At 35.1% G+C, this 13,499-nt stretch overlaps 1 protein-coding gene across 1 annotated transcript; it reads right to left on the reverse strand.

Annotated features, from left to right (window-relative positions):
- Positions 1-245: 245 nt before the first annotated feature.
- LOC125193227 (oligomeric golgi complex subunit-like protein) lies at positions 246-5,325 on the reverse strand. The gene is made up of 12 exons (XM_048090991.2): positions 4,774-5,325; positions 4,044-4,253; positions 3,465-3,801; positions 3,014-3,175; positions 2,827-2,926; positions 2,528-2,731; positions 2,323-2,431; positions 1,836-2,036; positions 1,528-1,632; positions 1,215-1,340; positions 667-801; positions 246-580 (listed from the first exon to the last, which is right to left on the reverse strand). Exons 1-12 carry the CDS (start codon positions 5,233-5,235, stop codon positions 467-469), a joined length of 2,265 nt encoding a protein of 754 aa, XP_047946948.2. The 5' UTR covers positions 5,236-5,325; the 3' UTR covers positions 246-466.
- Between the last annotated feature and the right edge of the window lie 8,174 nt (positions 5,326-13,499).

A 13,499-nucleotide genomic window follows, 5' to 3' on the forward strand; every position in this document is an offset into this window, starting at 1 on the left:
CAGTTTGTATGTTTTCTCTACAGTTTCAAATAAATGAATATGAATTTATAGTTTTGATTAACAGGAAAATTAAAAAATTTAAAATATGAATAACAATTTTTAATATACTAGAAACAAACTAAATGTATAAAATAAAACAAACAACAATAAACATGCAATTGACTAGCGTAATGCTCTTAGATGGTAATCACATAAGATATGTATGTATATTTGTTGTATCGAAAACAAACTTGACAACAGTACCATTGCAAGAAAACACTGATTCCATCGGTAATTCAGTTTTATACATATAAGAATGCTAAAAAAACACAGAATGACCTCGGAAGATGAAATAAAATAAGCCAGTAATTTACCCTACACATGAAAAATGGCTCAATATAAGGACAACAAAAACAGTATATCTTGGCCGCTGTGGTTCACGTTTCCTCTTCTTCTAGCATGAGTCCACTTTTGTCGAAATTCTGCACTAGAAGCTTATGGTGTTTTGCCTTTCCGAAGGGGCAACACACTGCCACAAGGAACGATATGCCGGCATAGAAGTAGCATCAACCCCGAGCAAAGCAAGGTTACGCCCATACTCCTGAATATCAAATAAAACTCCTAAGAGTGAGCCAAAAAGTGCCAGGCTTACGGTTTCCACAGCATTTGATGAGAGTTATATATCACCTGAATATCAAGAAATAACTGCATGCATATCTTGTCTGTATCAGATATGTTATTGTCTGAGACATCTGAACTTGCTCCAGCTCGTCTTTGGGCGCCCAAACGTATTTTCTGAAGTGATGTCTCGGTTTTCCTGGCCTGTCAATTGAATATCAGGTTGTAGGTGATCTCCCCGAAAATAAAACAGAAATCGCAGATTTACTTGATGCCTAAAACTTTTTGAGTGCAGCTACAACTACCTTCTTAATAGCACAATAAATCCTATACACGGACCTTGTGTTAATTCTTCTATTGTAGGTTTCAAAAGAGGGCGCAAGAAAAATTCTTAAGAGATCTAACTATATATCATAATTGTTCAGGTTGGTTAAATTCAAACCTATTATGACAAGAAATGTAGCTTTTATGTTAGTGCTTTTTCCATGAGGTTCGCATAATATGATATTATTGAACACCTAAGAAAGAGCTAGGAATAGGAAACTAACTTTGAGAAGAGCTCAAAAATATGGACAATCAGAACCAGGAGAAAAAGTTCTCCGGATGGTATCACTTACCACACTAACAAGGTCAGAAGCTAATTCATAATATCGACGAGTGATCTCAGAAGCAGTGCCTTGTAGGAGTTCCTCCCTGTGCTCTGTGGTCAAGTATGTAGCAGCCTGCTTCCCTTCCAGAAAAAGCTGCAAAAAGCATGACGTAGAACAGACTAGTTTCTCAAATCAGTGGTTTCAGGGTCAACAGGCAATAGCAGTATGTACATTTGAAAACAATACTTCTAACAAGTCAATTGCTCCCAGTAATTAAGAAAAGTAGACCGAAATTCGATCTTGCTAAGATGTAAAGTTTCATGAGCTAAAGCACTCTTACCTTTAAAGGGCGCAATACCCCAGATACATAGGGTGAATGCCTAACAGGAAGAGGTTTGTTCGTCATCCTAAATGTTGCAGTTATTCCTTTGATTTGTCGCAAATCCTACACAAATTATTGAAACATGCATAAGGGTGGTTCTGGTGTAGAGAATTTTTCATCTCACATCAACGCAATATCCACAAATAATGTTAGGATAAACCGATCTGCCAGAAAAATCTGCAAAAAGGTTCTATTGCTAGCAGCAGCATTACATTCTAATACTATCTTTTAGGAATTAAAATGAAATTGGCAAAAAGATCACTAACCTCCACAGACTTCTCAACAAGAGCTTCTACGATTGAATTGATTACAGGAGTCTGAAGAACTTTTAGGGAATCACTACCCTGTAAAATACTCTGCTTCACAAGATCAAGTACTTCAGAGGAACAAGACTTGAGAACCCCTAGTACATGGTCAAGATAATCACTGCGAACTTCCTCCACAAGATTATTTAAATCATGAATTATCTGCAACATAAAACCTATTTTGTCAGGCAAAGAGTAGCTACAGAACTTCATGACAAGTAGCACAATATCCTTATTTTATTTGACAGGAAGGTAATTCGAATAAGAGCCTCTTCAGGAGTCAGTTGGTTAGTTAGTCATTTCAGGTCTTACAGGACATAGCAATCTACCTTCCATAGAGCATATGGCATCCTCAACTTGGTAGGTAAACAAAAGCTAAATACGGGGGGGAAAAGGCAGCAAGAAAATCTATTTGTAGAGATATCATCTGACTAGGTGAGATACATACGTAGAGGAAATCATCTGGGGAAGCAGATGTTGCCCATTCAGATCCAGAAGTGGCAGCTGCATTACCAGCTTTTCGAGCACTAAGTCCAGCTGACAACCAATTGGAGTATCTGCACCATAAACAATTAGATCTCACACAAAAACTTTAGTTCAGGTTGAAATCCTAATGGTCGAGTTTATTAACCAAAACTATAGAGCAAGCTGACCTTGAAAGAAGTTGCAAAAATAAGCGCAGAAACTTGTCAGAACAAGAAAGCAGGAGAACATCATCTCTCCAACACGATCTCAAGCAATCCATAAGAGAGATACTTTGCTTCAATACCAAGCTTTGAGAGTTTTCCAGGTTCGGGGACGGCACAAGTGTAGTAGACGTGAGTGCAGAATCCAAAGAACCAGCTATTTCCTGGAACCTGAGGGTACAAAGCAACAGTTCAAATTTCAACCATACCAAGATTTTTAAGGCCTTGCATCAAGTATAGGAAATTATATAAATTGTCATACATACCTCAATGAGAAATAAACTCCAGTATTCCATTGCTTCATGAACTCTATATAGACTGGCTCTTCACGGAGTTTGGCAACAGCAGACCTAGAGGGACAGTGACCTTGAAAAATACCAAAGGGCATGAGCATAAAATGTAACACAGGATAAAAGTCACGAGCAAATAGAATGTTAAAAGCCCATCAACCACCTTCAAGATATTCCAAGAAACTTAGGCTTGACTTATAGTTTTTCAAAAACTCCGTGGGCCTTCCGGGAGAGAAGGCCCCAGGTTTCCCCTTTTGGATGGCTGATAAGACCTCCTTGAGTATAGAATTTGCCAGAAAGCTAAAAACATGAAGACCTGAATTTTCTGCAAAAAATGAGATACTGACACAATCAGCACGTGTTAAGAAACTTATAATACTATTGATACATCAAGTCATGAAGAGATGCAAGTCCATATCGCATGCACACACTGCACAGGGTCCAGAAATAAATGCAAAAAATGAAAAATGAAAATACAAAGCAAAACAAATCAACTAAGAAATCCTCATTTTTACAGTTTGATACTAGCAACAACTAGTATAGCATTGTAACATGATAGTTTCAGGAGAACAGAATTGGAGAATTGCATTATTTTGACTGAAAAACAAGAACACCTGTAGAAGATATCTCCAACAGAAATTTACAGTCATCTTCAATATGTTGCTTGATCCTTTCATAGTCTTGCTCAAGATCATCTCCAGTGGACCCTCCAACAGTTACAGATGAGCCATGAGGGATGACTTTTTGTATGAATGGTGCTACAATGGTTGAGCGAAAAATTTCTTCAGCACTATTGGTATTATCAGTAGCAGCATATGCACGTAAACAATTGTAGATAACACTTGCATCCTTGTGCTCCAGCCCATCTATGAAACAGTGCCCCAAGCTTGTATCTAGCAACAAGCTAGCATTCTGAATCCTCTTCACCATGTTCTCTATGAAGGGCATGTTCTGTACTGCCATCACAGACAGAATCAGAATCAGTATTACAGGTCTCTATATGTAAAATACGATTTTTCAACAGCCAAGAGTCAAATTACTATAGAGTCAATAAGTTGTTGAACAAAAATCCACAATGATAAAAGTCCAGTATAGTTTTATCAAAACATGGAAAAAAGTCTTCAGTGCATTTGCCATAATTTTATAATGAAGAGAAGGATGTAAGCCGCGGTACAAGATGGAGCAAGATAGACCTGTGCATGAGCAATATAAAACTTAAGGCGGTTCATTTCACTAGCAATTCTCTCCAGGAGCATGCTTTGTGTTTCACGGAGGTTGGTTCCGTTTTCTGCATGTTGTAAAGAAATACTATTGCTTATTTGACCCTTCTCAGCAGAGTTGATGTTACTGCCTTTTGGCCAATCAGCTGGAACAGTTGGCAGTTCCTTTATCAATTTTTCAACCTGGAAGCAGACATTAAGAACCAATATAAGAAATTAAGAACCAATATGTAAGACAGTGGAAGCCTCATGTAAATTGAAAAACTTCTTTACTAGAGTTGCAACTATCTTCAGCATCGAGCTCCCTTAGTTATCTGATGCTTATTAGTCTAACTCATATTCCTCCAATTTCAAAATAGGAATTCCTTTACAAACCATATATCCCCATTCATTGCACCTTACACGAAAATAAAAACCATATAGCCCGCAAAAATGATATACAGATCAGTCGTCAAAGGCCGACTCTTGTAATTGGGTCGTGAAGAAAAGAAGTACTCTAACACTTTGTGTGTGATCCGACATGATAGTAGCACATCCATTTCAAACAAACTTTTTTAAACATGATAGACATGCAGTACACATTCACATTTCATCAAACATTATCCAATCAATATGAACTCCTAAACTACAAATTTCAAAGGAACAACTTCATGATCTAGAAATTTGAATCGCCAATTCTGAATCCAATCGAAATCAGCCGTACCTTAGAAACGACATGAAATGTGTCGAGCAGCAACTCCAAGACCTCCCGCGCCTCGTTGGCCTGAGCGCGCTGCTTGAGCCGGCTCTGCAGCGCCGCCAAGGAACTGTCGACGGATCCGCGGAAGGACAAGATCTTCTCCTTGATCTCGAGGAGCGGGGCACGCATACGCACCACGACGCCGTCCACGTCGACGAGCTTGGTGCTGAGGCTGACGAAATCGGCATAGTCGCGGTTGATGAGCTCGACGAGCTCGTGCTTGAGAGCGCCGAGGTGAGATCGGAGCTCGGAGCGGAGAGTGTCGAAGGGGACGAAGGTGCGGAGATCGGAGATGTACGACTCCGGATCGAATTCCGGGTCGGAGAACTTGGAGGGGTTCAGCCATAGCGGGTGGGCGTCGTCGATTGGATCGCCGAACAAATCAGTGGCGGATCTGGGCAGTGGGGAGTGCAGATCTGTCGCCATGGGAGAAATGTGATGGCAAACTGCGGTTTTTGAAAGAGGGGTTTTACGTAATGCGACTGATTGCTCTTCGTCGTTGAATATGAAATGCGATTTTCAGTTACCGGGTGCGTCTTCAGTCTTCACCGTCGTGTTATCGAGCTTAGTCACGAAGTAAATGATAAAATCAATTGAGCCTAAAGTAATTGAGTCACGAAAAAAAAAAAGTTACTGGAGTATATATAATACTAATACAATATAGGTTCATCTATATATAATACTAATACAATATAGGTTCACGATCAATTGAGATTGTTTAGGGTAATTGAGAAATGAGATGCAATATTAGCCGCTCATTTTTATTAAATGAGTGGTCCAAATTTTGCCAAAAAAAATATTTTTAGATTAATTTATTATAAAATGGTAGAATAGTAATTTCATGTTTATTCTAATTACAGAAAATTCCTAGCCCTATCGCTGGGTCACGGAGCTGAGAGCAGACGAGCTTGAAATTTCTCCTTTTCGCCGCCATCGCGACTGCGAGCATCACGGTGGAGGGCGGCAGTGGATCAATGTGGCGGGAGGAGGAGGTGACGGGGTTGGTGACGGTGAAGCCGGCGTCAAGGCGGAGGAAGCAGAGGAGGCCGGCAGCGGCGGCGGAGGCCCCCATCGCTTCAATTCTGATCTATCCCCTTATCACTACGCATCCCGATCAGATATCCGATGATGCACGGTAAGTTTTTGATCAGATATCAGCGGCCACGCTAATTCCCCCAACAGCAGCAGCTCCAATGGCGGCTCGAATTCTAATTTGTAGAGGTCTCTGACGTCGGCGGCGACGTCGAAAATGAAGAAGGCGCTGGGAATGAGATCCACCAGCTCGAAGCAGAGTCCGATTCGGCCAATTTGGGCTCAGGAGGGAAGGTGAAGAAGCCAGTGACAATTGGAGAGCTGATGAGGATTCAGATGAGGATTCAGATGAGGATTTCCAAGGCCGCTGATTCGAGGATTCGTAGGGGATTGTTGAGGATTTCTGCTTCGCAGGTTAGGAACAGATGAATTCTTAGTTCTGGAATTGGAAACAAGATTCAATTTTAGTATCTAGACTTTTCAATTGTGATTCTATTTCTAATTTTTGGCATTTTTCAATAGATTGAGCTCTTGATCCAGGGTGTGCAGTAGCCAAACTTTGATAGTTAATGCATTTTAAATATATGGATGCACTTTTTCATTCGATTGTGTTGCTGGAATTCGTGAGTTGTGTAGATAATGTGTTTGTGATATTGCCTAAAATATTATTGTTGACATAAATTATACTATAAGCTGTTGACATGAAAATGTTTGTTGATGACATAAATTATATGTAAATCGTTATTGTTGACACAAATAATATATCGTTGACATGAAAATATTTGTTGTTGACATAATAGTTTACATAAATAAAGTTTGTTGTTGACATCGTAGTTGACATAAATAACGTTTGTTGTTGACTCCGTTGTTGACATCGCGCGAAAATGACAAAAATACCCCCTTGTTGACATAAACTACACGCTGTTGACATCACATGCAAATTGTGAATGAGTGGCTGAGATTGCATCTCAATTCTCAATTAGGCCTAAAAATCTCAACCTAACAGAACCCATACAATACATACATAATATAAAATTAATGAAATATATATGTAATACTAGAGTCCAATTATTCACAAATCAGTCTTAAAGACCGAACTAGAGACCAATAGGGCCCTTAGATCTAGATTTTAATGGATGAGATTAAACCTTGCCTCATGAATTTTGCTACTTCATTATGTAAGCAATATACTTCAAATCAGGGGTATTTCGGTCAAATTACATCTAGGGTAAAAAATTTCAACGTTGTTTCTCCTCATTCACGCTGCGCATCTTCTTTCTCATCTCTCTCGCTCTCTTTTTCTACAAATCGAAGAATACTTCTCCAAATCGACACATTTTCTTCTACAAAGCGACACTAATCTTCTTCTCCAAATCGACGTTCATTTCTACTGCAAATCGACGCTCATTTCTACTACAAATCAATGCTCAAACGTTGTTTCTCTGCCAAAATCGACGACTCCACAACTTCCTCTTCTACAATTGACGACATCTCAAACCTATTCAAGTCGAAATGTGATCTGTGGTTGACACTCGAAATGTTGACACTCACAAATCGTTTATCGAAGGTGAAACTGCCTATTTGCTTGGAGTATCTGTGGGGTTTCAATTGTGATTCGAGCATGATGAGACATAGTAAAAGAGGAAAGCAATCTAAGGTAAGAGATGGTTGCTTGGAGTTGTGCCTTTGATGTGTTCGTAGAAATGTTTTAAAGAATGTAAAGGTTTGATTAATTCATATATAGTGAAAACGTAGGAAAACTTGGTTTTTCGTATGTACATGGCATTTGCTTGGTCAAATACTGGAATGAAGTAAAACCGTAGTCCAATGAAGTAATAATGTTTTAAAATGAAGTAAAATCCTACTAGAATGAAGTAAATATCTATTCATTTTTAATTTATTATATACCGGATTGATTTGTGTTTGACTAAAAACAGTTAGTTTTTATGTTTTACACAAGTGTCTTGTTTTATTTGCCAAATAAAGTATATGTCCAAGCCTGGTCGTAGATGTGCCAAATGAAGAAATAAAGGATTTGTCCAAGCTTGGTCGTAGATTTGTCAAATGCTACGTGGTTGGTCGGCATTCAAGGAATTGTGACAAAACAGATGAGAAGAAAAAATAACTATAAGTAATGAGCTGTTTTATTGATATTCTCTTGTTAGGATTTTGATTTTCTAAAAATGTTGTGATACATTTATTTGTTTGTAATTTATTACTTCATTCAAATAGGTTTGATACTTCATTCCAGTAGTTAACCACTTCATTTTGATACTTTGTTACTTCATTCCATTTTGAATTTGAATCTGTTTAACTTTTTGCAAACTTTAAAGTGAATAGATTGTATGAAGTTTTTTATTCATATGTTAATACTGAACCTATTCATTTAAAGAAAACTATATGTGCCTGCATTATTAAGGTATTTCCACATCCACGGTATTTATTATGATGTATTCGTATAGTTTGTTGTTGTTTAAATTTTTGAAGGTAAAATAAAATCTCATTTCAAAAAACACATAATAACTCTATTGACGAAGTACTTTTATGCATTTTGTTTCATTATTTGTAACCTTCCAATCTCTTACCAAACAAAATATATAGTATATGATAAGATTATCATGATAAGTGTTCTGTTGGACAATCATTTATCAATAGTTCTTGTCTTGTTTTATGTTGACTCAAAGTAATGAACAGAAGAAATAAATTAAATCATTTATGAGATGAAGTTTATAAACCAATGATATAAAGGATTCAAGTGTAGATGAGGACAAGTGATCACTACTTCATTTATACGTGCATTTACTTCATCCAACAAGTATATCACTTAATCACAATAGTTTTTTACTTCATCGAACTTCAGGTGGGTTATTACTTTAGTTCACAACCTTATTAAATGAGATTATAACTTCATCAATTAGGTTATTTAGTCAATACAGGTACAAGTCCAACTGCACACTTATACATAAACACAATTCAATTCATATTACTTCATTACATGTGATTATAACTTTATCGAGTATGTTATTTAGTTCATTACAATTATAATTCTTCGCAAACTATGCATAAAACACAGTTCGGTTCATATTACTTCATTACTTAAGGTTATAACTTCATCATATGCATTATTTAGTTCATTACAGTTATAATTATTCGCAAACTATGCATACAATACAGTTCAGTTCATATTACTTCATTATTTGAGCTTTGTAACTTCATCACGTGTGTTATTTAGTTCATTACAATACTAATTCTTCACAAACTATACATACAACACAGTTCTCCATCCGTTCTTCCCCACTCTAAAAAATTCCTTCAATCTACCGCTATGATTTCCAACAAAAATCCTTCAAAATCGAACCAGATGACGATAAATTGTTCTCTAGCCCGAATCAAGCAATATATGCATTTCTTTTTCGAGCAATTCTCCCGAGTAGTATTTTATTTTCCAATGTATAAATTTTCCAGTAACCTGCATAACAACTAAAATATACGAAACAAGAAAGAATAAGAAACACACACGAAGATTAACACAACAAATCATGAAGTAACTCAAATAATGTGAATTTGACAACTAATCATGAATTAACACGCAAAGAATAAAGTAGATGTACGTATGAATAAAGTAATGATCACTCTTCCTCATCTGCTCCATAATATAGTTTATATTTATAGTTTATTACTTCAGTAGATTTATTACTTCATTCCAATAGTTAATTACTTCATTCTAGTAGATTACTACTTCATTCCACTTTGAATTTGTTTAACCTTTTTACAAAATTTAACCTTTATTATAGAACTCAGTAGCATCATCAAGTTTAGGAAAAATCTGTCCTATATAGGGCTTCAGTTGGGATGGACAGTCAGGTAAGTATGACACTGATATAAAACATGCAAACTACTGTTAGTGGAAAATTAAAACAAACAATTTATGCCTACAAATTTAGTTCATTATATCAACAATTTAGTTCATTCAGCTGTGTTATTACTTCATTATAACAACAATTTAGTTCAATAAGAGTCGAATTGATGGCATACTTTAATGTGCAAACAATACATCAGTTAAAGATGTTACTTCATTATAATGTTTTATTACTTCATTTTTACTGTGATTTACTTCATTATTATGTATTATTACTTCATTTTAGTAATAAAACCTACTGTATAAATAGATCATTTATATTACTTCATTATCACAACTTATTACTCATTATATGAATTCAATACTTCATACTAACTAGATTATAGTTAATAGGAAAACAGATCATTTATATTACTTTATTATCATAATTTATTACTTCATCTTATCAATTTACTATTTTATTAAAAAGAATATGTAGTTCATTTTAATGTGCAAACAAGCAGCAGCTGAGTTAAATCCTAAAACCCTAAACCCATGCAACACAGTAAATAGATAGTTCATATTTAGTATCTATTACTTCATTACAAATGTTTTATTACCTCATCTTATGAAATTACTACTTCATCAAACATAAAAGTATGCACTGCTGTTACCGCCCGCATTAATTCGATTCAGAGCATGTCAGCATACTTTACTAGTCTTAGAAATCATACTTTAATTTGGGGCTGATATTTCTTTTTTCATTGTTCATATTTAATTTGGGGGTGAAGTAAACATTATAGTTCATATTTATAGACTATTACTTCATTATCATGTTTTATTACTTCATTTTGGTAATATACCTAACTATATAAACAAATCAATTATATTACTTCATTATCATAGTTTATTACTTCATCTTATCAATTTACTACTTCATTAAAAAGAATATGTAGTTCATTTTCATTAAAAAGAATATGTAGTTCATTTTAATGTGCAAACAAGTCAGCATATACACTACAATAATATCAGCATTTAATATTCAACAAGAACAGAAGTTCAGTTTTACTTGTTATTACTTCAGAATAACCAAAGTTTAGTTCATTATGAGTACAAATCGCATATACACTACAATAATATCAGCATTTAATATTCAACAAGAACAGAAGTTTAGTTTTACTTGTTATTACTTCAGGATAACCAAAGTTTAGTTCATTATGAGTACAATCTGGTGATTACTTTATTCAGATAAACCATTACTTCATACTTATCTATTTATTACTACAAACGCGAAAAAATAAAAAAAAAATATACAAATTGTTAATCTCTTGTTAAATATAATTCATTCATAAACAAGGTCCAAACGTAAATTTTTCATCGGATGTGTTCAAAAACTTTAGCAAAATTAAAAACACATCAGGTATCTAAAAAAAATGAATCGAAAAAACCGTGAACCTTCAAATGAGTTGTCGTCTTCTTCTACCTCTAAATTTGAATTTGTATGAAGAAGAGTGCCAATTGGTGTTTGTAGATCATCCATAATCAGAATTCTTCTATGAGATTCTGAATCAGAATAACTTCAACCAAGGGTCTTTTTTTGTCAAATTACATTATAAGTTTATTACTTCACTATTGTAGTTAATTACTTCATTTCAGTAATTTATTACTTCATTCCACTTTGAATTTAAATTTGTTTAAACTTTTTGCAAACTTTAAAGTGAATGGACAATGCGAAGTGTTTTAACAATGAAGTATTTTTTATTTATTATTATGTATTCGTATGTCAGTGTTGATGAAGTTATAACTTCATTTAACAAGGTAGTGGACTGAAGTAATAACTCACTTGAAGTTCAATGAAATAAAAACCTATTTTGATGAAGTGATATACATGTTGAATGAATTAATTGCACGATTGAATGAAGTAGTGATCACTCTTTCTTATCTGCTCCAAAATCCTTTAGAGTAATACACTAGTCGAATGAAGTGATAAAACTATTTGAATGAAATAGTAAAACAAAAAATGAAGTAATGACTTAGTTAATGAAGTAATAAGAAAGTTAAATAATGAAGTACTTAATAATCTAACTGAATGAAGTAATAATCTAACTGAAAGAAGTAATATCCTAGTTGAATGAAGTAATATAGAAATCTAAATATTGGCGATTTCCACACTTGTTCTTCTCCAATTTGAAATGTCTTCAATCAACCACGGCGATTGAGGAAGACAACGCTACTCTGCAGCTTCTTCCTCTTCTCGATTTTGTATATATCATGCTTGTGTGTGTGTGTGTGTCCGTGTTCCAAGTGCAATTTGCATAGCTGTTGTATCAATAAAAAAAAGATGATGCCTTTAATAAGTAAGGTTTGGTTGCAGAATTGTTCAGCTCTTTATCAAAAAAGAAGATTTTCCAAATTCAGCAGTGAAAAATGTTATTATTTTTTGAAAAAAATGCACAACTCGTGCATGAACTAGCTAGATCTGCAAATTGAAGTACACACGCAGCTCATTATCCACAAACAAACACATATGCACAATAAAACAATAAATCAACAACACAATCCCCAAATTCGTCCAGATCGCAGCCAGAAGCAGTGCAGAGTAATTGAAATCCAATGCGGTTTCTACAAATTCTCACAAACAATCACATCATTACTAATTTCACAAGCACCATCGCTAATTTTTCTCATATTACTAATTATCACAAACAATCACATCATTACTAATTTTTCACAAACAATCCGATTTTCGGCGAAGCGCGTGGAGGCGAGCAAATTGAGGGATTGGTAGGGGTAGTCTCTGTCTGGAATGACGGAGAGAAACTCCTGACTGACGACACCAGTCACTCCGATTATGCCACAGAGGGGCAATCGATGACAACGGAGGGGCAATTGATGAAGACACCGGTGACTCCGATTCAGGCAGATCACGATTGAGACAATTGAGGCAAAACAATTGTCCGATGATGGAGATCAATGAAGATTGAAGGCGATTACGAGAAGGAGATCGATGAAGATGAAGGAGATCGATGAAGATGAAGATGGAGGAGATAGATCGATTCAAGCAGATTGGCAATTGAAGAATCGAGAGATAGGAGGAAACAAGTATTTATGTTTCATAATATATTGATTTCCCAAAATACCCTTCAGCAAGTTTTTTTGAGATAAAATAATGAAATAATGGTAAATTAATCTTAACCACAAGATTAAAAACATGGAGGGCCCTAATTTGGTCTCTAGTTCGGTCCTTAAGAATGGTTCGACATTGATCACAACTCTGTAATACTATATATTATATGAAATACATTAAAAGAATATATATATTATATACTCCTATGTAATATAATGTATTAAATTAATAGTATATATATAATATTATATTTAAAATACAATTCGATTTTTCTTTTTTTTTTTTCCGCTCGAACCGAATTTCAAATTTTGGTTTAGATCGGTTTGGATATTCGGTTTTCGATTTTTTTTTTCACTCCTAAAGTAGTATTAATAGTGGAGTATTTAATCTTGATTTGTTTAATTGATGAGCTCATTAAATAACATACACCAAATATCAGATTTAAAATGTTAAAAGTGTAAAAAGACCAAATTGCCCAAACCCCCAAAATAATATCAAAGGGTATTTTCGTACCAAAAAAGCCAAAAGGACCAATTTCGAGATAAACCCTTAGTCCAGGGACTACTGGCGATATTTTTAAAGTCCAGGGACTATGGACGAGATAAACCCATAGTACAGGGACCATTTTTGTAGTTCACTCTATCATCAATCTATCATCAATCTATGATGCAATAGCGCCACTAGAATCTTTAG

The sequence above is a fragment of the Salvia hispanica genome, chromosome 2 (genome assembly GCF_029641045.1).
Source record: "Salvia hispanica isolate PSC_SH4W2 chromosome 2, Shi_PSC_v1, whole genome shotgun sequence".
NCBI classification, from domain to species: domain Eukaryota; kingdom Viridiplantae; phylum Streptophyta; class Magnoliopsida; order Lamiales; family Lamiaceae; genus Salvia; species Salvia hispanica.

What these genes read in the sequence shown, in the direction of transcription:
- LOC125193227 (XM_048090991.2), bottom strand. Translation starts at nt 5,235, where the DNA reads ATGGCGACAGATCTGCACTCCCCACTGCCCAGATCCGCCACTGATTTG. An exon ending in CATTTCATGTCGTTTCTAAG is followed by an intron (nt 4,254 to 4,773) that starts GTACGGCTGATT and finishes GTCTGCTTCCAG; the next exon opens with GTTGAAAAATTGATAAAGGA. An exon ending in CCCCAGATGATTTCCTCTAC is followed by an intron (nt 2,037 to 2,322) that starts GTATGTATCTCA and finishes TTTATGTTGCAG; the next exon opens with ATAATTCATGATTTAAATAA.